The sequence below is a fragment of the Manacus vitellinus genome, unplaced genomic scaffold (assembly GCF_001715985.3).
Source record: "Manacus vitellinus isolate BGI_N305 unplaced genomic scaffold, ASM171598v3 scaffold_19_pilon, whole genome shotgun sequence".
Taxonomy (NCBI): Eukaryota; Metazoa; Chordata; class Aves; order Passeriformes; family Pipridae; genus Manacus; species Manacus vitellinus.
The window spans coordinates 1,961,453-1,984,777 of record NW_021939395.1 but is presented as its reverse complement, the minus strand read 5'-3'; the positions used below and the strand labels follow the sequence as shown (position 1 = coordinate 1,984,777).

Genomic DNA, 23,325 nt, shown 5'->3' with positions numbered 1-23,325 from the left:
ATCCAAAGTCACGAACTACATGTGAGAGCAGGTGACTTACCTGCGTTCACCTGCCTCTTTGAGCAAAACTTCTAAACTCACACTCTGCTTTTCTTCTCTCTTCCTGTAAGTGCATGCCTCAGCCAAATGCATTTCTGCTCCCTTGGGACCCCAGTTCCTGGACAGCCTGGACCTCTGGCTGGCCCAAAATGGTAAAAGCCAGCAGGCCCCATACACTCCAACAAACAAACCTCTCTCCTTCTCACTTGGTGTTTTCAAGAGTCCCAGAGACAAACTCTCCCCTGGAGAGGAGCTGGGACAATCAGCAGGTGAAAGCTGTTGCTGCAGGAGGCAGCTGGTGTCAAAAAGAGTGTGTTTGTGTTTGTGTGTGTGTGGCTTAGGGAACAAACAGGGTGAGCAACCTCCTGTGTCTTTGGATGGTTTCTGCACATCACTTAACATAGATTTCCTGTTTGCAAGGGCAGTAGCCTTGATTTAATAAATCAGAGAGCAGAAAGAAGGCAGCAGACAGCAGGGACAGGCTGAGTTCACGGAGTTCTCTTTCTGGAGTGCCATGCCCGGACCTCACTGCTTCTTATCCATCTTTTCACAGGTGGGATGGCCTGTGTGGACTCAGTATTCTGTACTTTTGGATCCCAATGGTTCCAAACTAGATCTTTCTATTGCTTTAGCTAACACAGGATGGGGATCAATGTGTAGCATGCTGTGAGCTGTGATTCTGTAAGATCAATTAAAACTTGGTTATGCATCTTTGTAGCACGTAGGAGAACTTTATACCACTGCTTCAGCTGCAGAGGTGACAGTTCTTGGTGGTCTTGCTTTTTATGGCTATAGAGACTTTTTATGGCTACTGAGTCCCATAATGATGTTGGCAAGCCCACACATGGACCTACCACTGGAATTAATCAACATAGAATGTGCTGAAGGCCAAGGACTGTAATAACTGGGGGAGCTGTAGGAGCCAACAAGTAACTCCTTTACATGAGCCTGAAGTTTCTGTGCAGCAAATGGAAGTGAAAGAGTTTCCTCAGATTAGGTATGCTGGTCCTACTTGGATCTCCCCTTAAACTAAATTCAGAGGTTTCCTGGGAGATGAAGAACACAGTGAGAAAACCACATTAAAAATATGCTGAACTATGTTTCAACTTGCCAAGTTTTCCCCTAATATATACATATATACTGGTACTGAATTTAAATTCAGGTCCTAAACACTGTAGAAATGTTGGCTACCTATAGTCCACATGGAATGCTGACCCTATAACCCCTAAACCCAGCAACATTTATTAATGGCTTAACTGGAGTCTCTGTAGCAAACATTTCAGTCTCTTCAACCAGGGAGAAGTGGGTTACTTTGTGAATATCAATGCAGATCAAATAAAACTTATCTCAAGGACAAATGTATTTGTTCTGAAAATTTGGCCAAAGAAATCAGAAATGGTTCTTTAAAATGAATCAGCCTACAGCAAGTTTTAATTTTTTTTTTTTTTTTTTGAGCAGCAAAAGTTGGTGATCAAGCCATAATTTGAAATATGTGGTAGGATACAGCAAAATCAATGCCATTGAAAATGCCTCGTAGCTGGGGCAGGTGGATCTGAAGGTTTGACAAAAGCATGCTCTCTGTTCTACAGACATGAGACAATTTTTCTTTCATTTGATTTCTTATATATGTAGCCACCCTGGATTATTTTTCAACAACCAGCTGTTCTTGTGTTCTCTCTGACGAATCCCCTTGTTTGGTTTATTTTGTTTGGTTGTTGGTTTGGTGTTCTTTTTTTTGGGAGGGTGGGGCAGGAGGATTTTATTGGGAATGATGGTGGGTCTTTTGGGAAAGGACAGCTGTTTTATTTCATGCATTTGGCATATCTGGGCCATCAGTCTCAGAAGAGCATGTGCCAGGTGCTCAAAGTAGAGAGATACAAAGATGCCATTGCTGTTTTCTTCTGGCCATGTTTAAAAATCCTCTTTTCTCCCCTGGAATGAAGTGATTTGTGCCTGCAGCAGGAATAGGTACCTTCTGGTTCCAGGCCTCCTGGAACAATCCCGGGGCTGTCAGCAATGCTGCAAAGGGAGAGGGGAAGGAGGGAAGAGGATGACTCACAAGAAGTTTCCCTGTCATGATTTTGCTTTGTAGCTTTGTGTTCTCTGGATGATTTAGGGAGAGACGCTTTTCCCTAATCTCTAATTTGCTGCCAGATGAATATATTGAGTAGAAGAATATTGAGAAATCTTGGGAAACTAATGAGAAATGCCTGAATGAGCTCAGTGTGTTTCTCCACTCAGCTATTAGGCTTTAATATCCCGGTGGTGTTGGGCAGAGATGGTTCCCCAGGAGTTGTGTGGTTCCTTTTGCTTTTTGTGCCAAAATAAAGGCTTTAAATTAAAGGATGGTAGGTTCAGGTAGAAGCCCTATCCCTGGAAACCTCCAAGGTCAGTTTGGACTGGCCTTTGAGCAACCTGATTTAGTTGAAGATGTCCCTGTTCATTGCAGGAGGACTGGAGTAGATGGGCTTTAAAGGTCCCCTCCAACCCAAACTATTCTTCAATTCTATGATTCCACCTGCTTGGCCAAAGCACCAACATATGCACTTACAGAGATTCAGTCACCTAGCATTGTACATGTTATTTTGAGGTGTGATATTTCTAGCTTACTGAATTCTTACTGCAGTTTTTTCTTCTCACACGTTGTCTTGACTTAATTCCCTGAGCTCTGGCTCTCTGTTGGATGCTGTGAGGGGCTGACTGGAGCTCTGTGATAGAAGGGTTGGTTGGTGAAGGACATTTCCTGGAGAGGAGCAATAGAATATTCTCATGGCAATGACCACAGCAGGTATTTACCACCTTCAAGGTGCTGACTGTAAACTCCTGGGTAGGGATTTCTGTTTTTCTGCCCTGGTGAGTTTCTGCTGCTGTATATATATATATATATTTATAACATATATATATGTTCTTTGAGGCTGCTGGGAGTTTCTGGGGCTAAAATGGGAGAAGGGTATAGGCCCATCTGTATTTCAGATCTGCCTGCACCTGGTCCAGCTGTCCATATGGCAAAAGACTTTTTCCTTTGTGATGGGCACAGCTGAGAGCGTGGCTGCCAGCAGTCCTGAGCTGCGTGATCTTGAAAACCAGGTTGCAATATGTCTTTGATCAGACCTAATGTGCTTCTCCAGGAAGAGTGATGTACACAAGGAAACTAGTACTCCAGTCCCAGATGGGAAGCTGTGCCTTCAGCTCAGCTCTGATTCAGGTAGTGTTTTACCCTGTGGAGATGAAAACACCAAGAGAAGCAGAATAATGTGAGGGAGACATCTGTGTTTCACCATATATTTGGAAAGGGGAGGTGTCAGGTTGCCTTAGGAGGTTTGTCAGAGTCAGTAACACTTGAGAGATGCAGATCAGCCCAATGGCAGCCTGGCAATGACTCAACCTTTCCCTACAGCCTGTTTTACCTATGGGTGTGATAAAAAGCTGCTGCAAAGATGGGTTTCACTGTTATGGACTTTCCTTGGACCTTTCATGCAGCAAACTGATGAAGGGCAGGAAGTTTATGGCAATAGAATAAAAGTCATATCCTAGAAGCTGGAAAAGTCCCTGCCTTGTTTTTCCATGGAGTCTGTGTCTGACACCCATGGCTGCCCTCTCCTGTCCACAGTGTTTGCTTCTTCTTGGACCTCTACAGGCATGTTATGGCACATATGTCATCCAAAAACCTCACCTGAGGGCACCCAGCATAGTCCCTGTGGATTTCAGACCACGTGGAACTTGTATTGATAAGATGGGTCAGTGCCTTCAGCCCTGCTCCTGTACAGCTGGCCGGTGCATCTTGGACCTGCCAACCACGTGAGTCCAGCAAAGGGTGGTCTGGCCACAGGAGAAGTCCTCCAGTGCCATTCAGCAGATGACCAGGTGGCTCTGCCATCTGATTTCAAAGTTGTCTGCCTTGACATATGGTGTCCAGTGCCTTGTTTCAGGAAGTAGTCAAGAGGCCTGAACTCTCTCAGATAAATGGCTCAGCTTAGAGCACTGTGGCTTCGTGTTCCTGAAGCTGCTAATCCTAATTAACAGCTTTTCTGAGTCCCTTTTATACCACTCTAGCAGCCCAAGTGGGCTGTAAAGTGAATAGAAATGACCCCATGGAGAGCTCTCTCTGGAGATGTTGCTATGCCGACCTGTTTACAGCAGCTATTAAGGCTCCGGTCGATCTCTTCCATCCTGTGTTGTTGTTTTTGTCATATGGCCTCAGGTGGTGCCAGAGGTGTAGTTGGAACAGATAGGGCCTGGACTCTGTTATTTACTTTTCTGGAAGATGTGAGGAGAAGGGGAAAAAACAAGGATAGAGGGGTACAATCATGCCAGGCAGCAATGTGGAGGATCAACAACAGCAACAATAAAAAAAACCCAACCACCTGAGACTCCCCTGACAGAAAACTGAGTCAATGTGCTTTTGCCCAGTCCTTAAAAAAAAATCCAGAAAATAAAAAATCCATTTTTTTCCCCCAAACACACTTTGTTGAAGGTCTGCAGGCAACAGAATGTTTCCCTCGGGTACCTGGGTTTCTTCACCCAGTCCGGTGGGAACACTGGACAGGAGTGTTTATGTGCCCTGGAGTGCACAGCTTGAAAACATTTTTGGCCACACTCATCCCCCTTAAATTCAATCTCCCCAAGGCCTATAAATCTGAGGCATTAAGGGGAAGAAAAATTATAATGAAACGTATTTTAGGAATATAAAAAGTAACGACTTAATATAACTTTCTCTTCTCTCCCTCCCTCACCTCCCCATCCTTACCACCTCATGTTTTTAACATTTTTGGATCTGTCAAAGCTTGGGGGGATACATGGTGTGCCAGAGAGAGGCAAGAGGTGCTTCCTTTGTGGGCTGGTGTGATCTGTGTTTGCTGGGCACCTCTCCCCAAGCCAGGGGTCTCTATCCCAGGGCACTCAGGCCCATGTTTTTGGGCAGTGTCCCCTGGAGTGAACTAGTGAAAAGGTAAGAGCTGTCCTGGGCTGAAAGACACTGTGGGTACCATAACCCACTTCAGCAGGATGGCAGAAAGTACAGCATGCAGGGCAAGGCAGTCTAGGAGGGGCCAGTGGGGTCAATCCCCACTGCCATGCTGAGCAGGCAGCACATGGCTACTGGATGTCTCTGTGTGCTGGATTCCCTTCTGATAGCAGGGAAACCTTTTTTTCAGGAAACTGGAGCTTTGCACAGTAATTCCAAAAAATGGCAGATTTTTCTTTTTGGCTTTTCATAGCTTTCCTTTTTTTGAGATACTATAGAAACTTCAAAACATGATTGGATTTGTTCATGCCTTTATTTATTGCGCTATTTATGATGGGCACAGATTTCCCTAAGCCAAGAAGCCCCCTCCCTCCTCCTTCCCCAGCCTTAGTAATCAGCTCCCTTGTGCTGCAGCCCACGCTAGGCTATTTTCCTCTGTCAGATCCTCCATCATTGGTTAAATTACCTAGGTGTGTGTCGGCTTTATCTTTTTTTGGTGAAATCTTACAATCTTTCAAGTCTTCTTTGTCCGAGTCCCTGTCATCCTCTCAGGTTTCTTGCACACCCTGTTTCTCTCCTGGCTGATTCTGTTAAAGGTCTAATTTCAACAAGTTGCTGCTCTCAGGGTTGAAGCCTGTACTCCAGTGATAATCACCTGTGTCCATCAAGGCTCCCCAGAGCTTTGAAGTTACAGCAAACTGTAGATGTTTGGACTCCTTTGCGCTTGGCTGTTGAATTTTCCCTTCCACCCTGCCTTTCTCGGATGCTTCCGCGTTTCGCTGCCTGTGCTCACTGCAGCCCACATTGCCAGCACACCTTTCGAGCCACCATCCTGTTAATGAGCATATTTGGCCCGAGCCCTGGTTTGCCACGGGGTGTCCCCTCCCACGCACACCCCAACAGCTGCCTTCCGCAGCCTGGGGACAGGCTTCGCTCACAGCCTGCGCTCGGAGCCCGTCGTGTGAGCCAGTTTTAATCTAGGATGCTCTTTCCTTTTGGCTCCCGACAGAGATCACAGGACCCTGTTTAATCCAGCTCCCCGTTGGTGTAGGGCTGAGTCATAGGAGGTTTTTCTGTTGCTACATCTAATAACACTTTGCTATCGGGAGCAGAACATCAGCCCGCCCGGCTGGGAGTCGGCACTGTCACCCGGCAGCTCCCCTTGTCTGGAAGTTGTTTTGATTCTTTTCTTAGACTTCTCCCTCTCTGTGTCTGTCTCTCTAAAACATTAATTTCCTCTAATTAGAGCCTCCTTAACAATTCTTTTTTCCCCCCCTCTCCTCAGTTAATTTCCTCTAATTAGAACCTCCTTAATAATTCTTTTGCTAAATCAATTTCCTCAGTTAGAACCGCCCGCCATAATTTCTTTCCATCCTTTCAAAAGCTGTCGGAGCAGCTAAGCAAATTATGCTTCTGGGTAACCTTTATCTCTTACTTGGTATTTTAAAAGAAGAACTGTAACAGGTTAGACAGGCACAATTTCCCCTTTCAGAGCTCTGCTGGTCTGACCCCATTAGGTTATACTTAGCTGACTGTTGTACTATTGTATACTTAATAAGATGCTCTAGCTGCTCCTCTGGAACCAAGGTAAGGCTGTATTTATGAATGAATTAAACATGACACTTCATTATTCAGATCAGATTTAACAGTGTCAAAATCCGTCTTTAAACCAGATCAAATTGCTCTCCAAGAATATGTAAAACCTCCTGCCTCTGTTAGCTGTCCTGTGAGCCAGCCTCTCCCAACTTTTTCTCTGCAGCCATGCTGGCTTTCTTCTCATGACAAGCCTTTTAAGTACTAGTTTTTTTCTAAAACATGCTGTTTTTAAAAAAAGGTCTTCTTTGTTTCTAATTTACGCGGTAAGTAACTATTAATGGCCCATTGTTTTTCACAGTCATGGTGGGGGCTACATCAGCAGTTGGTATAACTGGGGAGGCAGCCAGTTTATACATTATGGACCTTGGGCCTGAGTTTCCTCTTCTACACTAGGCAGTTTCTTCCCAGTTGAAACTGCATTATGGATTTCTCTATCCCTTTGAGATGGATCAGAAGGAACCATCTCAATATGTCTGACCTTGAAATCTATCAGGGACAACTCACTCCTTTTCCTGATTTGGGGAGGAAAAGGGCCAGGTATTGATGGCAACTGGGAGGAGTCATACAGGCTTAGTGAAGGCTGTCATTTTATGTAATTATGAAAAAAAAAAAGAAATAATTAAAGGAACGCATCTGAGCTGCAGGAATGCTCTCTTCCCACCACCGGTGGGTGCAGCAGACCTGATAGTTTCGACAAGTGTTGCTGTGCAGGAGAGCACTGCCCTTGTGTGCTGCATGGCACAGGAGGGCCCAGCTCACGTGAGACAGGCCTAAGAAAACCTCATATCAGGCTCAGGAGACTTCTGGCCTTTGTAGCACGAGGACTTTCACCCTCTTTTGGTGATGCCCAACGTGAGCTGCAGAGCCCGCTCCAAATCCCGATCACAAAGCAAAGAATGTCACTGTGGGCCCTGAAGAGTCTGCTCCGGGGAGGCAGACGGGCCCTGCAAACTTGTGAAGTGCTTTTTGCCACCATCTGACGAGAATCAGCAACGCCTCCGTGGGTGGATGTCTCGGGTGCCACTTGGCACAACAAGCGGAGCGATCCATGAGGAATGCTTCCTAGATGTTCTGCAGGGAGCTGGTGGAGGCTTGCAGCTGCTTCATCCTTGTCAGTGCCACTGTCAGATGTCTGGGCAGGTTCAAAACATTTTAGCCAAGCCCAGCTACTGTGGGAAGCTGTACTGCTGCCCTTTTCCACACCATTTCCTTCTGACCTTTCCAAGCTTCTAGCACTCCACAAAGTCTGTTCTGGTGGAAGTAGTGCAGAAGCTGTAAGATCTCCTTTATTTCCTTTGCAGTCTTAACAACTCTGCAGAAAATTCCATTTGCCCTCATTTCCCGTGGAATTTTGGAGTAGGATTGGATGGAAAAGTGAAAAGCATTAAGGTTTTTGGTTTTGACAAAATCCCTAATGCTTGAGATGGGAATAGGATGTTTTTGGGCAATCTTACAAGGAGTACAGTGCTGGTGGTGTTGGAGATGAGGCTGTTTGGGAAGGGTAGATTCTCTAAAAAGATATGTTAGAAGGCTAAAAAAAAGCTGTTTGGTTCTTCTCAGAAGAGATGAGAGAGCAGGAAGAGGGAATCACCAGGTTGGATTGTTCCGACTGACAGCTGACTACAACAGAAGAGATGCTGTTCTCTATGCTCCTTGAGAAGCCCACCTTGCTGGTCTCCAGTCCATTCCAGCAGAGGACAAAGAAGGGCTAGAGATAGAGATAGGCAATCCAGTAGACAATGTTGAAGAGCAGGAAGGCAGTGGGGAAGAAGACGCGAGAGTAGGAGTCCAGGCGGGAGATGTGGATGCGGACCCTCCCCTCCCGCCACATCCCTGTCTGACAGTCCTCAATGCAGCAGAAGAACCTCTCACACTCCTTTCCTTCCAAGCACGGCGAGCCAGGATCATCATCGTCATCCTCCTCTATCTCTGGGGGCCAGTGCATGATGTGGTTGATGTTGATGGTGGTGAAGGTTGGCATCACCTGTGCACCGGCAGGTGGCTGTAATGGGGAGAGGGAGGCAGATTAAAGGGAAGGAAAAGGCAAGAAAATGTGATCTAGACACCAAACCCCACCCAACTGGCAATAGATGAGTTCAGAGCATAGGTGAAGTTCAGTGGAGAGGGATGACTGATCATCCTTCATCTCTGCACCTGGTTGTAAACCACCACACTGTCACGGTGTGGGAATTGGCAGCTCCCTGCATGGCTGTGAGTGTCCTCCCTGGCACCCCAGAGCCAAAGTCAGCAAAGATCTAATTGCTCTGATTCCCAGTCTCTACCACTAATCGTCAGTGCAGAAGCAGGACCTGTCTGATTTCAGCTGTGCAGCCTCTTCCCTCATTCCCCTGAGCTCAGCTATTTCTGAAGGCACAGCACACAGTCCAAATGTGTCTCCTGGTTGCTGGCAGGTACTGGAGGAAAGCTGAGGAAAGGCTATGTGTGACTCATAACTTCTTGGCCCAGGAGGAGGCATATCATCAGCCTCATGGAAGAGCTCTATCCGCCCTGGGATATGAGGGATATGCTGGGGATATGCTGGGAAATGAGCCTGGCACAGAAGAGATCTGTCTTTTTTGCTTTCATTTCTCTCCCAGTTCAGAGGCCTGTTTCAGCTGATGTGTCAGAAGTACCTGACATGAGCTTGGGCAGATCTCATGATGGATGATGAGAATGATGACCACCCTGTGTTCCCTCTTCCCACATTCAGCAGGTCTTTTGATGGACAGACCACAAAAGAAGGTAGGTTTCTGCATCTCTGTGACCTAAGATACCTCTGTGATCCACAGAGGTCAAACTGATACAGGTGGAAGAACGGGTCTTAAAGTGAACATTTACACTCATGTGAGTGTAAACTAAATTAAACTACAAACTGTACTGATAAGCTCTCCATCAGTTTTGAAGAGAGCACAGGGTGCCTGGGTCTGACAGAGGCTTCTTTTTTTTTATTTCAGCTGCTTTTTCTGGTTGTGTCCCACCTTCCAGGTGCTCAGACCCAGCACACAGAGTGGTCAGAAGCCTTTATGAGTGAATATGGGTCAGGCACTAAACCCCATCAGCAATTTCCAATGCAGGCTCAGGAGGGATATTTCTAAATAGCTCGGGTTTTCAGCAGCATCCACCTCTGCTGGCCCCTTTGACCTACCAGCCTGGCTTTCCTGTTGTTGTGCTCCAGTGGTTTCTTGTTCCCCACCAGGTAGTTGAGCGTGGCATACTCCATGAGAGCCGCGAACACGAAGATGAAGCACACGGAGACGAAGAGGTCCATGGCTGTGATGTAGGAAACACGGGGCAGGTGCTTGCGGGAGATGGTGCTCAGGGTGGTCATCGTGAGCACAGTCGTGATTCCTGAGAGCGAAAAGAGTGGTTTAAGTAACGAAGAGGAGCACTTCTGCCTTCCAAATGCATCCAGCCCCCAAAACACCCCCATTTCCTCTCTATTCTGGAACAGAAATTCCTCTGGCTGTGTGGTCCCATTTTTGCTCTGCTCAGCCAGACTCTGGTCTGGAGATGTCCTCTGACAACGCTCTCTGAAAGAGAAATGTCACACAGGCCATCAGTGAGGACTGGGAAAGGAGTGGGGAACTTAGATTCTACTTAAGCTTAAATCTACTTAAGATTTGTCCTTGGTGAAGCTGTGCTGGCTCTGTTGAATCACCTCCTGTCCTCCATGTGCCTTAGCAGAGCTTCAGAAGGATCTGTTCCATGATCCTCGCAGGCACAGAGGGGAGGCTGACAGGTCTGTAGTTCCCAGGGTCCTCTTTTCTACCCTTTGAAAAAATGGGTGCAATGTTTCCCTTTTTCTGTCACTGCCATGACTTTTCAAGCATCGTGGAGGGTGGCTTGGCAACTACATCAGTCAATTCCCTCAGACTCTGGGATGCACCTTGTCAGGTCCCATACACTTATGTATGTTCAGGTTCCTCAGGTGGTATGAAACCTGATCTTCTCTTGCAGTGAGAGGGACTTTGCTGGCCCAGTCCCTGTCCTGCAGTCCCTCCACTCAAGGGATGTGGAGAGAGAGGTTGTCAGTGAAGGCTGAGGCAAAAAAAGTACCTCAGCAGGTTTCTTGTCTGTTGTTACCAGTTTTCCAGTCATATCCATTGGGGAGGGCACTTTCTTTGACCTTCCTTTTCTGGCTGACACACCTGTAGAAGCCCTTGTTAGTATTCTTTGCACCCACCCACACCCTGGCCTTCCTGACCCCACCCCTACACAAACTGAGCAGTGTTCCTGTTCTCCTCCCTGGATACCTGTCCCACCTCTACTGCCTGTGCAGTGCTTCTTGCTCTTTTGTTTGACCAGAAGGTCTTGACTCATCCATGCTGGTCTCTTCCTTTCCTGATTTCTTACACCTGAGGATTGAGAGCTTTCTATGGAAAGTGTCCTTAAAATCTGCCAGCGCTGTTCTCTCTTGTCTCTGAGGGCAGGCCCCCGAGGGGTCCTATTGACTAACTCCTTGAAAACTTGGAGGTTTGCTTTTCTTTTTTTGCTCACTTGCTTTGGTGATCATCAGGTCCACTACCACATATCCCTCTGGTCAGGCTGTCCATTCCCTGGCTTAGGAATTTATGCCCAGTGCACTCCAAGAGTCTCCTGGATGGCCCACAGCTTGTCTTGGTGCTTCCCCAGCAGATTCTGGGGAATCTGGTTGAAGTCCCCCACCAGGAAAAGAGCCTGTGAGCACAACTCCTCCCTTAGCCAGAGCAGGAAGGCTTTGTCAATAGCCTCTCCTTGATTAGGCAGCCTGAAGTAGACACCAGTCACAGGGTTCCCTTTGTTTCCTAGGTCTCTGATTCTTACCCATAAGCTTTCAATCTGCTCGTGGCTGTTCTTCAGAGACAGCTCCACAATCTATCCATTTCTTGACGCAGAGGGCAAGTGGGTAGGAGGTGATAAGGAATTTCTTTTGACTTGAATGGGGCTTGGAATTGTTTTTGCAGCAGCAGTAATGCTCACAGACCTGTGATAAAGTGTCAGGAGCCAACAAAGGATTAGCTGCAGGAGTTGGTATTGTGATCTCATCCCCTGCTTTTTAGGATGTGGGGAAGAAGCAAGAACTCCACATGTTCCTCCTTCTCTAGCACTCCTCTAAATCCCCCTGCCACCCTTTCCTGGGGTCACCCCAGTGGCTCTGGGTACAAGCATGGCAAAACATTTTCATGTTTTCCTGCTGTATTTGCATCAGCAGATGTGATGTACTTCCCATACATCTGAAGTGCCAGTGGAACTGGTCCAGTTTACATTTCCCTAATGTAGCCTGGCGGGCTTGAAATGTACTGGGGATCATTTGTATTAAGTACAAACAGGGGCTGTGGAGAGAATACATTTTTCTTCATGTGCTGAGGTCCCTTCCCACAGAGAGGGGCCCCTCTCCTGGGGAACCTTGCCTTGTTTTTTGAGGCAGCCACCACGGCCGTGTCAACTGTGCAGAACATTTTGCCTCTTGCTGTTCATTTTTTACCAGCCAAGGACTGTGGCATTCCCTCACCTCCATTGGAAACGACACCCTCCTCCTTCTCCTCTCTCCACGGGCACAAAAGAAATCAATTTTGCTGGGGGGGAGGTTGGGGAGACATGGTCAGCATGGATGGGCTCTGAATAGCTGATGGCCCCTCCTCTCCATCCCCACAGAGAACCTGCAGGCAGGGCTGGGAACGCTACCTCCAATTAAAGGGAGAGTCAGCAGGGCTGATGGGGAGGACAGCGCTGGGAATCAGAGCTTGCTGCAAAATGCAGATACAGCCAAAGTGTACTAAAGGTTTGCAAAGGCCTCTCCAGCACCTATCAGAGCAGCACTCAATCAACAGAAGCTTTTTTTCTGCCTCAAAGAGCCACTGCAGTTTGCTGAGAAAATCTAAACAATGGGCAGAACTGTTGCCACGTCCTCTGTCCTGGGTCCTGTGGGGTGACTGACAGGAAAAGGTTGTACCTACAGGGCTTCCACCTCCTGCCAGAGCCTGGGGCTTTGTGGATACAGCTGAGCAACTTTGCCCATTAACCCTACAACCTTCCTGTCACTGGTCCTACACTGAGGCCTTGAGAAGTCAGGAGGAAATGTGGAATACACATGACAAGAGCCCTTTGGGCAGCAGTGCAATGACACAGCTCACCCCTTCCCTCTCCCTTTCAGTGCATGAAAATATCCCCTTGTCAACCTGGAAAAGGCTGTGTTCAGGTCTCAGATCAAGACATGAGAGTGTTGTGCTATCCTAAAATAATCCAGTAGTCCAAGCCAGCACAGCTGGAGATTTGGTTGAGCTTGAGAATAGTGTTACCAACAGGAAGCTGGAGGAGTGGACTATTCTCCAGTAAATTAAAAAATGCCAGAAAATGGCAAAGCTCTTTAGGAAATTTTGTACTCCAGCACTGCCAGTCTGCCAGCCTGGCAGAGTCTGACAAGCATCAGACATGCATCATCCTGTCTCTTACCCAGAGATGTCCTGGCTGGTGTAGAGTCTCTCTTGATCCAGAAGGAGACCCAGGAAAGCACAACAGTCAGGATGCAGGGAATGTAGGTCTGAATGGCAAAATAACCCATACGTCTACTTAGGTCAAAAGAAACTGTCATCACCATGTACTCCCCTGGGAAAAAGCAACAGAGACAGTGGAATCAGAACACGGGGCTTCCTCAGACACAAAAATCACCAAAGCTACTAAATTCAGGGTGTTTCTGATGAGGTTTTCTTGTTGTTTTAAGTGCCTGGCCCTCTGGTTTTGTAGCTGCCCAGATTGGTATCTTCATGTGGCTGGCTGAGTAGGCTTGGTGACTCGCTGGTTTGGTGGCCAGTGGGTTCTGTGGTTACCTGGCTGGCTCTGTAGCTGTCTGACTTAATGTCTGTGTGACTACTTTAAGAGCTGACTTGCTGGTTACCCAGCTGGCTACTTGCCTGGCTGTCTATGTGGCCACCAGGCTGCATTTATACCTGCCTGGCTGTGCCTCTAAGGACACTGAAAAGCACATAGTTTTGAAAAGTTTCAGGGAAGAAACTGTAGCGAGCATTCATCTTCAGCTGATTGCTGCCAGGGTTTCTTTTCTATAGAAGCTATTGGGCTATAACAGGCTACATGGCCTGGCTGGCTAACGAACTACCTGAGCCCTGACAAAAGAGGTGTCCTTCAATCACTTCCATTGAGACTCTGGTTCTGACCCTGGAAAAGGCATGTGGTGCTGTACAGCCTAATTGCTCATTTGACAACTTACTGCAGAGGTTCTTTCTCTTTTCTGGGGCTCCCAGGGAGTATTGGAAGAAAGCCACCTGACAGCTCTAGGGTTAAGATGTAAGATGAAGCTTGCAAGCAATTACCAAAAAAAAAGAGAATTACAAACATCAAAAGGCCACCGGGTGCATTCAAGACACTTTCACTTCTTGTCCCCATTTGTGCTGCCTTTCTACCCCAGTTAGAGGCTGGCTGCCACTGTGGACAGCGGCAGCTTTGTGCAGAGTGGGAGAAGTACTACTCCTTGCTGTTCCAGAGGGCTTTAAAGTACCTCAGCCCACCTTCAGGAATCCAGAGGCTTTCCGCAGTTTTCTGCGGGAAGGAAAGGGGATGTGAGCTATTATGAGGAGGAGAGGGAGTTGAAGGGCTTCCATTTCTTAGTTTCTTTACACATGCAGCCTTACCCCTGTCTCTTAAAGCACAATTCAGGTGTTTGTCAGCCTGACACAAGTTTACAGAAGGAAAGATTGAGACCTGCAAGTTCTGACTTCCCCACCCCTGCTCCAATCCTAAGCATCACCTGGAGATCACATAATATGCACCTACTGCAGCAAGAGAGGATCTGAGCTCTCCCTCTTAATCCTTCAATTAGGGATTGTCTCATCCACATCAGCATTGTCACCCCACAGCTCACAGATGTCAGTGGTTCTGGCCTAATCCCACTTTCATCTTCCCCTCACCCTTCATCTCCATCCCTTCTGCTCCCTCTAGCCAAGGTCCATTGTTGTGACCTTCCTTCCCCCCCAACTCCGGAGCTGTCTGACCACTCCCTTGCCTCCCCTCAGGTCTCCAGCACACTGGTGTTTCCGTGGGCTGCCTCCCTTCGCCTCACCTGCCCCAGTCCTGAGAACTTCCGAGGTGTTCCTGAGCCCCGTGAAGTCAAACTGGTAGAGCCTCCAGGTGCGCTGGTCAGAGACCTCGATGGAGTAGCGCCTCCAGCGATAGACAATCTCCTCCCGAGGGTATCCATCTGGGAAAAGGGGCACGGGCATCAGTGGAAGAGTGTGGCACCTGCCTCTACCTCAGTCACCACCCTGACCACAGGAGCATCTCCCCTGAGCTGTTTGGCAAACATGAGGCTTTCAGGCAGGTATTTCTGATGCCTCTTGTTTAGATTCCCTCAGACATTCCCACATGCAGTGGGAGTAGGGACTGCATCTCCCCTCATGGGCTGCTTCAGATAGGGATGGGAAAAGCAATGCCAGGAGCAGAGCCTTTCTAAGGACTGCACTGGTGGGAATGAGACATGAGTTGGTGTAAGAGGATTCTCTTGGTTTGAGAAAGAACTTCTCTGAGGGTGGCTGGAATAAGCTGCCCAGGGCGGTTGTGGAGTCTCCCTCCCAATGATTCTGGAGTCAAAACTCTGGATTCCAAACCCACCTGGATGCATTCCTGTGTAGCCTGCTCTTGTCAGGGGGGTTGTACTAGATGATCTCCAGAGGTCCCTTCTAACCCCAGCTATTCTCTGATCCTGTGACTCCACCAGCCTGAAATGTTTAAGGGTTTTAGCTCCCTGGAGCAGCATGGTGCCTCATGACTACCTTCCATCCCAGGCATGAGTACGCTGTAATACAAAGCTGCCAACATGGGAGGTAGCACAGCTCTGGCTGCTCTGTGTGCTCCCTGTACCTCTTGGTCTGGGAGCTGATCTATGGAAAAGAAGGAATGCATTCTCCATGGAGAAGAAGACCTGGTCCTGCAGGCTGCAGCTTCTGCTGCCTCTGGCTTTCTTGACAAAGAAACAAGCCTGCTGTGAAGCAGGGACCTACAAGAGAGTTCCTCAGAGGAGGATGGAGTGAGAGTTGGCAGCTAACTAACAGTGTGTTTCTAATTATCAAATGCGTACGGCGTGTACTGTTAATTAGCAGGGAATGAGGGATGGTGGGAGACGAGGGGATGATATCTCCTCAGCATGCTGCCTCCTCTGAAGCACCTCAGAGCTCTGTGAGTTGTATCTCTTCAGTGGCAGGGGAAGCAGGAGAGGCGAGCCCGAGCTCGGATGATTAAGTCAGATTTCCCACCCACGCAGGAGGACAGGGATCTCTTGGTGCAGAAAGGCTCCCTGCAGAATTACCAGTGGAGATGTGCTAACATCAGCAGCCCTCTCTGCTGAAGAGTCTGGACAAGCGGTGACTGAGAGGGGAGGTCTGAGTAACCCTCCTTCCTCCTTTGCAATGGCCTTGGGTGCAGGATGTTTCCAGACCTCACTCTGGGCTGTCTGGAAAGCCAGGCTGCCCCCTCAGAGAGTGGGAGAAGAGGGAAAATACAAGGAAGGACAGCTGCTGTTTGTCTACCAGAATATATCCATGTTCCATCTAGAGTGACTAGAAGGTCAGTGAAATAATCTCCTCCAACAACTCATCCAAATTAAGGAGAAACTCAGAGGTGCTGTGAATCTGTCCCTTATGACCTCTGCTAACCCAGGAGAGGGAGGATGCTTCAGGGCTCATGAAGAAAGTCACAGAGATTAGGTGAAAAAACATAGCTAAAAGGGAGGATGGTCTCCCCAGACAAGTACTACTCCACTGAAGTTTCTCTACTTGCCTTCTAAAACATATTTTAAAAATATGTGTACTCACAACTGGAAAAAACCAAAGGGCAGGAGTGAGTGTCCATTGGGAAATTCTGAAGCTGGAGCAGACATTCAGCCTCAATTGTCAGCCTGAGACAGGAAGAGAGAGAGAAGGAGATTTTGTGTTGGTGAAGGTGGTTTGATTCCAGCACCACAATGTGACAGAGGGATTCTCGCTTCCTTGACAACTAATTTGTTGAAGATCAGTCTGTTTGCAGGAACATTCCAAACCAGCAGAAAACCAAAATATATGTTTGGACATTTTCAAAGTGAAGAAAACCATCTAATTTTCACATTCAAAAAGCCTTTTTGTTTAGTCAACTTTTCAGATTCATTTATGGAAGTGAGAATTTGTGGGAACAAAAGCCAAATGTTTATTAGCAGAATGAAATAGCTGGACTGAACAACATAACATTAATCCTTTAAAAAGGATTTTGGTTTAGGAAACCATTTGTAGTTTTGACTTTTTTTTGAGGTGTACAGGGTAAAATGGTTTGATTTTTTTGGAAGCTTTCGTCCTAGGAAGAGGAAGCCCATTCTGCAAGCGTGTGTGCTTCCATCAGCGCTGGGAGGCATCTCCACTACCCTGTCCCAGGGCACCTGGAACCTCCCCTGCCTTGACCATCTCCTTGTTCCCTCACCTCAGCAGCCAGCTGCGGTGCCTGCTGGATGTACCTGAGTGTGTAGAGCACTTTCCCATCGTTCCAGATGCGGAGGAGCTGGTTGGGAGTGGTTATCCAGTGGGAATCAGCCCGCTTGGAGTTCCTGAAGAAGGTGTCTGGGATCCAGATGCGGCTCACCATGTTGGTGTTCAGCGTGAGGGCCTTCAAGGTGCTGTTGAACCGCAGGCGCCGGTCGTACCACGTCTGAGCAAAGAAGATATCAATGGTGTACTCCTGTGGAACAGAAGGAAGAACAGGTCTTCCTGAGAGGGAATTCAGGCAAAGCAGAGCCCTGTCCCCTCGTCTGCAGGCCCCTGCTTTGGAGTCACAGCCATAACATTTGTTTCCTAAGTCCAAGAGCGGGTGTTGGTGAGCACTGACACCTTTCCAGGATCACCTTTAGCCCACGGTCAGGACATCCGTGGCACGCTTAGGAAGAGCCAAAGACTTTGTGTTTGCTGCTGGACTGAGCTGTACCATGTTTGACCTGACCCATGCCTGGAAAACCAGGACCATACAAACAAGGGCTTGGGCTTCCTCTTGGCAGACACCTCAACACTCCTGTTAAGCACGGGCATGATGTGGATGTTGCCTGAATCCAGTCCTAAGTTTAGCTACACCTTTTAACACAGGCAGGGAAAGCTGCTCACCAGCTTATCAGAGAAAGCAAGCAGACAGCTCTTTCTGTTATTTATTAGGATACAGCCCAGCTGTGCTCCACACTCCTAATTTGTACATACAGCAATAATAGTGTTGTGCATAAATCTAGTGAGAATCCATCCCTTGCTGCAGGACTCACCCTGTAAATGGTTTATATGAAAACTCAGGGCAGTCTGGGTCCCTGGGCAGATACCCCTTGCTGCAGATCAGAAAAGGAAGCTGGAGCAGGGGCTGTTATGCTCCAAGTTCTTGGTGCAACCAGTTAAAATCTTGAGTCTTTTGCAGACAGAAAAGAGAGTTTCCACCAAAGTAAGGGCCTTCAGTTTTGGTGAGAGTGTGTCCTAGCTCACTGATAACTGGAACTTCTGGGAGGCAGCTCCTGTCTGGGTTGGGCTGGCAGTAGTCACACCATTAGCCCACCGTTCTGCTGCTGGCTGCTGCAAGCCAATTTGCTCCTTAACCTCTTTTTCAGCCTGCCTGAGAAGGTGCTAATTAGTGCCATGCAGGAACATGTCTGGCACTCAGTAGCTGTCTGAACCAGACCCCAAATCCAGTTCCAGCAGTCCATACTGTAGACGGTCACCTGCTCCTGATAACTTGACCCTTGCTCCCTTTCACTCCTGTTGAACCCCCATGACCACTGGGGCATTGTCTCCCTCTCTCTTGTGGGCAGGGACAAACAATGCCTGACTTTGCCATCTCTCCCTCTCCTTCTCCTCCTCCCTCTATTGATTTATCTCGGTGGAATTTTTATGACTGCAGCACATCCTCCCTCCGCTGCCCTCGCTGCTGGTTCCGGGCTGGCTCCTCGAACCACGCTGTTAAAATAGAATGCAGCTCTCCCTGGGACGGCGTGTCCTGCCGGGGGCGGGCAGAGCAGGGCAGAGCACGGCTCCCCACTTCATCTTCCTCGCCCTCGCTCCGCTGTCAGCCAGCCGGGGATGAGTGATTGGCCCCAAAAACGTCCCTCGCATAGGAATGAGATCATGGGAAAGGAGCACTTGCTGTCAGATGGGACCTGGATGGGCGAGTCACTCTCCGGGCTGGTGCTTCACCCCCGTGACACACAGGGATGAGCAAAGGTGACAGGGACGAGGTCCTAATGGGTGTCTAAATGGGGAAACAGGGGCAGATGCAGCACGTTCAAAGTGATGGTGTTGCCTCTACAGTTCACTCAAAACAGATGTGAGGAGGCACAGAGCAAGGACAGCAGCAGCCCTCCAAGCCAAGTGCACAGGCACAGCCACTGCCCCAGACCAGGAGGCTGGGAGAGCCCTTTCCAGCACCTGAGTGCTCTGGATCACACTGGGTACTGAGTGGAAATGGGGTATGTGGTGATGAAGACGTGGATCAGGCTGTGACACAGTGAAATAGAACCCACAGGTGGGCAAAGAAGCCTTGGCACAGCAGGGGCAAGATGGGCAGCCCGAGAAAGCAACAACATATAAGGGCAGAGCTGACTTTATTCTGCTTGGGGCCATTTTCTTTTTCTTGTCAGCCACTGGGGCCAAAATAGCACAACATTTGACATATTCTCCTCCACCCCTGTACACCTTGTTTGAGTTAGTTAGTATGAGTTTACATTTCTCCTCCTGAGCAGTATCTCTGATGTAGGAGAAAGCAAACAAAAATGCAGTGATAAATCCATGTTTGACGCTACTATCAGTTTCTGACTCCTAACTGGAGTCACTGGTGAGATCTTGCTTCTGGGCTGGCTGCTCAGTTAGATGTCCTGCTGTAAAGTTCAGCATTCAGGTCTGCTATAACCAGTGCTAACACTTTTGGAAGAGTGGAAGGTCAGCTATCCTGGGGGTTTAGTATTTGTTGTCAAGCCCAGATTTTCAGGAGGGATCAGCATTAAAGAGCCCCTCCTGTGCCATTCATAGCCAGCTTTTGCAAAAGGTGTAGTGCACAAGTCATTCAGTCCTGAAAAATCTGAGCTGTTATTGTCACTGTCCTGTAGTTTGATCTAATTTCAGTGGTTATTATTAGCACAGCTATTCACAAGGAAGAACTTGGTAGCTGAGCTGGCTCTACATAGGGAGCCCATTGGGAGATTTTGGCATTTACAAATGTATTTTCTTTCAGAATTATCCGAGGTAACATTTATACAAAAACACTGTGGACATTGGGAGGACTTTTACCCTTCCAATTTTCTCCCTCCTCCTGCTGCGAGGAAGAGAGTGAGCAGCTGTGTGTGGCTGAGTTGCAGGCTGGGGCTGAACCACAGCAGTTCCTTCAGCACCTGTTTCTGATCAGCAGCAGGACACTGCTTAGACCCTTCCCTGGGCATTGATGAGATCCCACTTAGCTGTAGGCATCTGACCAAGGTGATTAAGACAGGAGGTGTGTGACCATGGGTTTCCTACAGTCACTGGAGAGGGGTAGGCAGTTCTGGGGGGAGGTCTCAGTATGAAACAATCCAGGTTGTCTTCTGAAAATACCTCACACTCTTACTGACCTTGGAAGAGTCCAGGCTGATCAAGGCTGAACAGCTGAAGTTTGGCTAAAGCTGAAGATGGGCTCAGCCCCTAAAACTTTGGGCACTGTTTCTTGGTCTCCTGCACCCCTGTAGTTTCTCTCTGCCCCTGACTCATTCTCAACCATCAGAAAGAGACTTCTCAATGCCTCCATTTCCCCATGTGGAAAAAAGGTTATTGTAAAATACGCCTCCACCCTCACTGTACCATCTGCTGTGCAGCACATGGAGGTTGTTAACTTCTCTGTGAAAGCACAGGCATTTTTAGTGTTTTCAGCAGAAGGAGCTAACAAAATAAGAGGAATTGCTCTAACAGTTAGGCCACGCCATTTGGATCACACGTGGGGTGGCACACACATGTTGGCACGCATGCAATATCACATCAAATTTCAGTCATAAAATAATAACTCAAACTGCTCATAAGGCAAACCCTGAGGGCTGCCTGCCCTAAACACTATCACATGAGTTTATCCAATGCTAAGGGATGCCCTGCAGCGTTGCTGCTGCTAGCTGGGTGTACTCCTGTCCAACCCAGCCTTTCAGCATGTCCCTGCTGGCCCTCAGTCACTGTCATCACCTGGCACTGCTGCACATCACTGATCAGTCCTCGTTTTCCTCATGTGGGCAGCACAGATGCTGGTGGAAACACAGTTCCAGAGAACGGTATAATCCCAAAACATTTAATGGAAAAAATCGTGTTCTGTAAGAAGAACATTTGTGGGAAATAAGAGGATGGGGAGTTGACAGGAATGTTTCATATTGAAAGAAAAAAAAAATGGAATAAGAACAAAAAGATTTTATTGCACTCCCAAACCCTTTCATTTTAAAAGGTATCACTTAAGTCAAAAGCTAGGGGATTTCTGTGTGAAAAGTAATTTCAAAGAAAGCCCCAAAATTTTCAATTCAAAAGAAAATAGGTTCAGAAATCAGCCTGTGCCCAGCACAAGACAGTTGGGAGCTGGCCGCTGTTCTCCTTGTGTGCTACCCTGTCATCCCAGCCTCTGCTGCTCTGCCCTCACAGATGGGGAATCAGCCCATATTTTCAGTCAGGTTTGGCTCCAGGAACTCTAGACTAAGTTCCACCCTGAGTTCAGAGCAGATATGAGTTGGAGCTGCTTGATTTCAGGTAACAACTTAAACTCACAGTGTTGGCATGACACACCTCGAAATCAAAAGGGTGTGTTTTCAGGTTACCTTATACACCAAATAAACACAGTTGGGCCCTCTCAAAACATCCTTTTCAAAAGGCTCCAAGCAAGTTTGTGTGTTCAGTTCAGCTGATCCCTTTCAAGGGTGCATTTAGCGGTTTACAGAGGAGCTGGTACCCTGTGGTTCCTCTGTTCCACCTATGAGCTTCTTTCTCTGTGTTCTCTAGGAGCTCAGCTTTCTGCCAAGTGCCAAAGAGAGGAGCAAAGCCATGAGATGAATATGTCTTGGATAGTTTCCTTAATTAGGATCAAATGAAGGATTTAAATGTGCAACTTCACTTGTATTCCACAGCAACAAGAAAACCTCCAAACAGAAGGGTCAGAGACCTGTAAACACATTCTTCCGTTTTCCTCTGCTGGAGAGATAGGTTAGAAAAATCCTAAATAACAGTGAGGCTGAGAGATTAATATCCTAGACAGTCACATTCTAGCTTTTATTGTTCTGATATTTGTTTTTACTCATAGAGCTCCCTTCCCTCTGCACCTCCAAGCAAATCCCTCACTGCAGTCCAGTAAAGCAGGCTGCTTTCCTGGGAAGCATGGACACCATTTCAGGTGGTCTGATGTGAATATCGTGGGTCCATGCTGTCAGTCAGAGAGCCAAGCAAGGGAAATATTGCAGGCAAACTCTTAGGGAGGCTGCAATTCAGGAAAATGTCAGAAGTTGTTGGAGGAGACCCAGGCTTTGGGTGTTCAGCATGTCCACACCCCCCCAGCCTTGCACAGGTGAGCATTTTCCTCTCCATGACACTCCACTCACGCTCCAACCTGCAAAGATCTCTGACAAACCCTGGGTTGCACCCAGAAGCTGGCACCATGTCCCAGGGAACATCACAATGGTGAAAGGTCTGGAGACACTCTCAAGGCTAAGTAAATAAACTAAATAAAAAAATAACAGGCTTTTAGAATAATCTTGACATCTGAATGCACAATGTCTTGCCCCCACAGCTTGTGGGCTGGCATGTGCTTCTAAGATGACATGTGCAAGCACTCTCCAAAGGCAGCAAGCAGAGATGTACCAGCTAGTGCCTGGCACCAACCACTTCAGCAACTGGCTGGGCAGCATCAGGCTTCTCCCAGCTCTCCCACTCGTAGTGTGAGACACCTCGTTCGTGGCTGACTCTGTGTCCCTGCTCTGGGTGAGTTTTGTCTCTCCAACACAAAAGAGCAAAAGAATGAGAATATAAGTTTCATTCTGTTTCCAAGGCCCCCCTCTCTCCAAATCAGACCCCTGAGAGCTTTCTGGGCGTGATGCTGGAGTGGCTAGGGGAGCTCACAAGGACAAGGGGAACAGAGCTCTGATGATCTGTGGTTTCAAGGTGACACACTGAACTTCCCATCTGTCTCACTTCTGCAGCGACACCGGCAGCGCTGTCCTTGTCGGAATGTCTTTCGCCTCTGCCCAGGGAATCTCAGTTGAAACAGCTTTCTTTTTATAATACAAACTTGCTATTAAAAACCATCTCCATGTCCTGTGCTCGTGCCAGGAGCTGTCAAACAAGACATGCTATTCCTGCTGCTCTGTCCATTGCAAACTCCCCAATCCCAGCTCGCTCGCCCTTGGACTCTGCAGATGGGAACTGGGCAGGGCTTTTGAAACTCTGATGGTGTCTGAGATCTCTACCTGCCCCTTCCCACACACCCCTGCTCGTGCCTGATCCTGTGAAGGTGCAAGTGGGGACATCTAAAAGGTAGGTTTTTATACTCATGACAGCCAACCATCCCAGACTTACTTTCCCCTCAAACCCTCTCTTCTGAGATGTTCCCTTGTGCCACCACGTCCTCTATTTCAGAGATGTTATCTCCTCCCACACAACCCCAAGGTGGCTGTTGATTGCTGTGGTGCCCGTTCCATGGGAGCATGGGCTGGCACATGGAGTCTGTCACCGTGAGCCCGAGGGGCACACGACCCAGATGTGTGTGTT

At 48.0% G+C, this 23,325-nt stretch overlaps 1 protein-coding gene across 1 annotated transcript in view; it reads right to left on the bottom strand.

Moving 5' to 3' along the window:
- Positions 1–5,301: 5,301 nt before the first annotated feature.
- The window catches only part of LOC103767752 (gamma-aminobutyric acid receptor subunit gamma-4), a 38,777-nt gene continuing 20,753 nt past the window's right edge, over positions 5,302–23,325 (bottom strand). Inside the window, exons 6-11 of the mRNA XM_029959173.1 lie at positions 17,067–17,287; positions 16,399–16,481; positions 14,652–14,789; positions 13,031–13,183; positions 9,744–9,946; positions 5,302–8,600 (exon numbers count right to left, since the gene is read on the bottom strand). Of these exons, the coding sequence (XP_029815033.1) occupies positions 8,307–8,600; positions 9,744–9,946; positions 13,031–13,183; positions 14,652–14,789; positions 16,399–16,481; positions 17,067–17,287 (1,092 nt within the window). The 3' untranslated portion in view covers positions 5,302–8,306. The remainder of the gene's footprint in view (positions 8,601–9,743; positions 9,947–13,030; positions 13,184–14,651; positions 14,790–16,398; positions 16,482–17,066; positions 17,288–23,325) is intronic.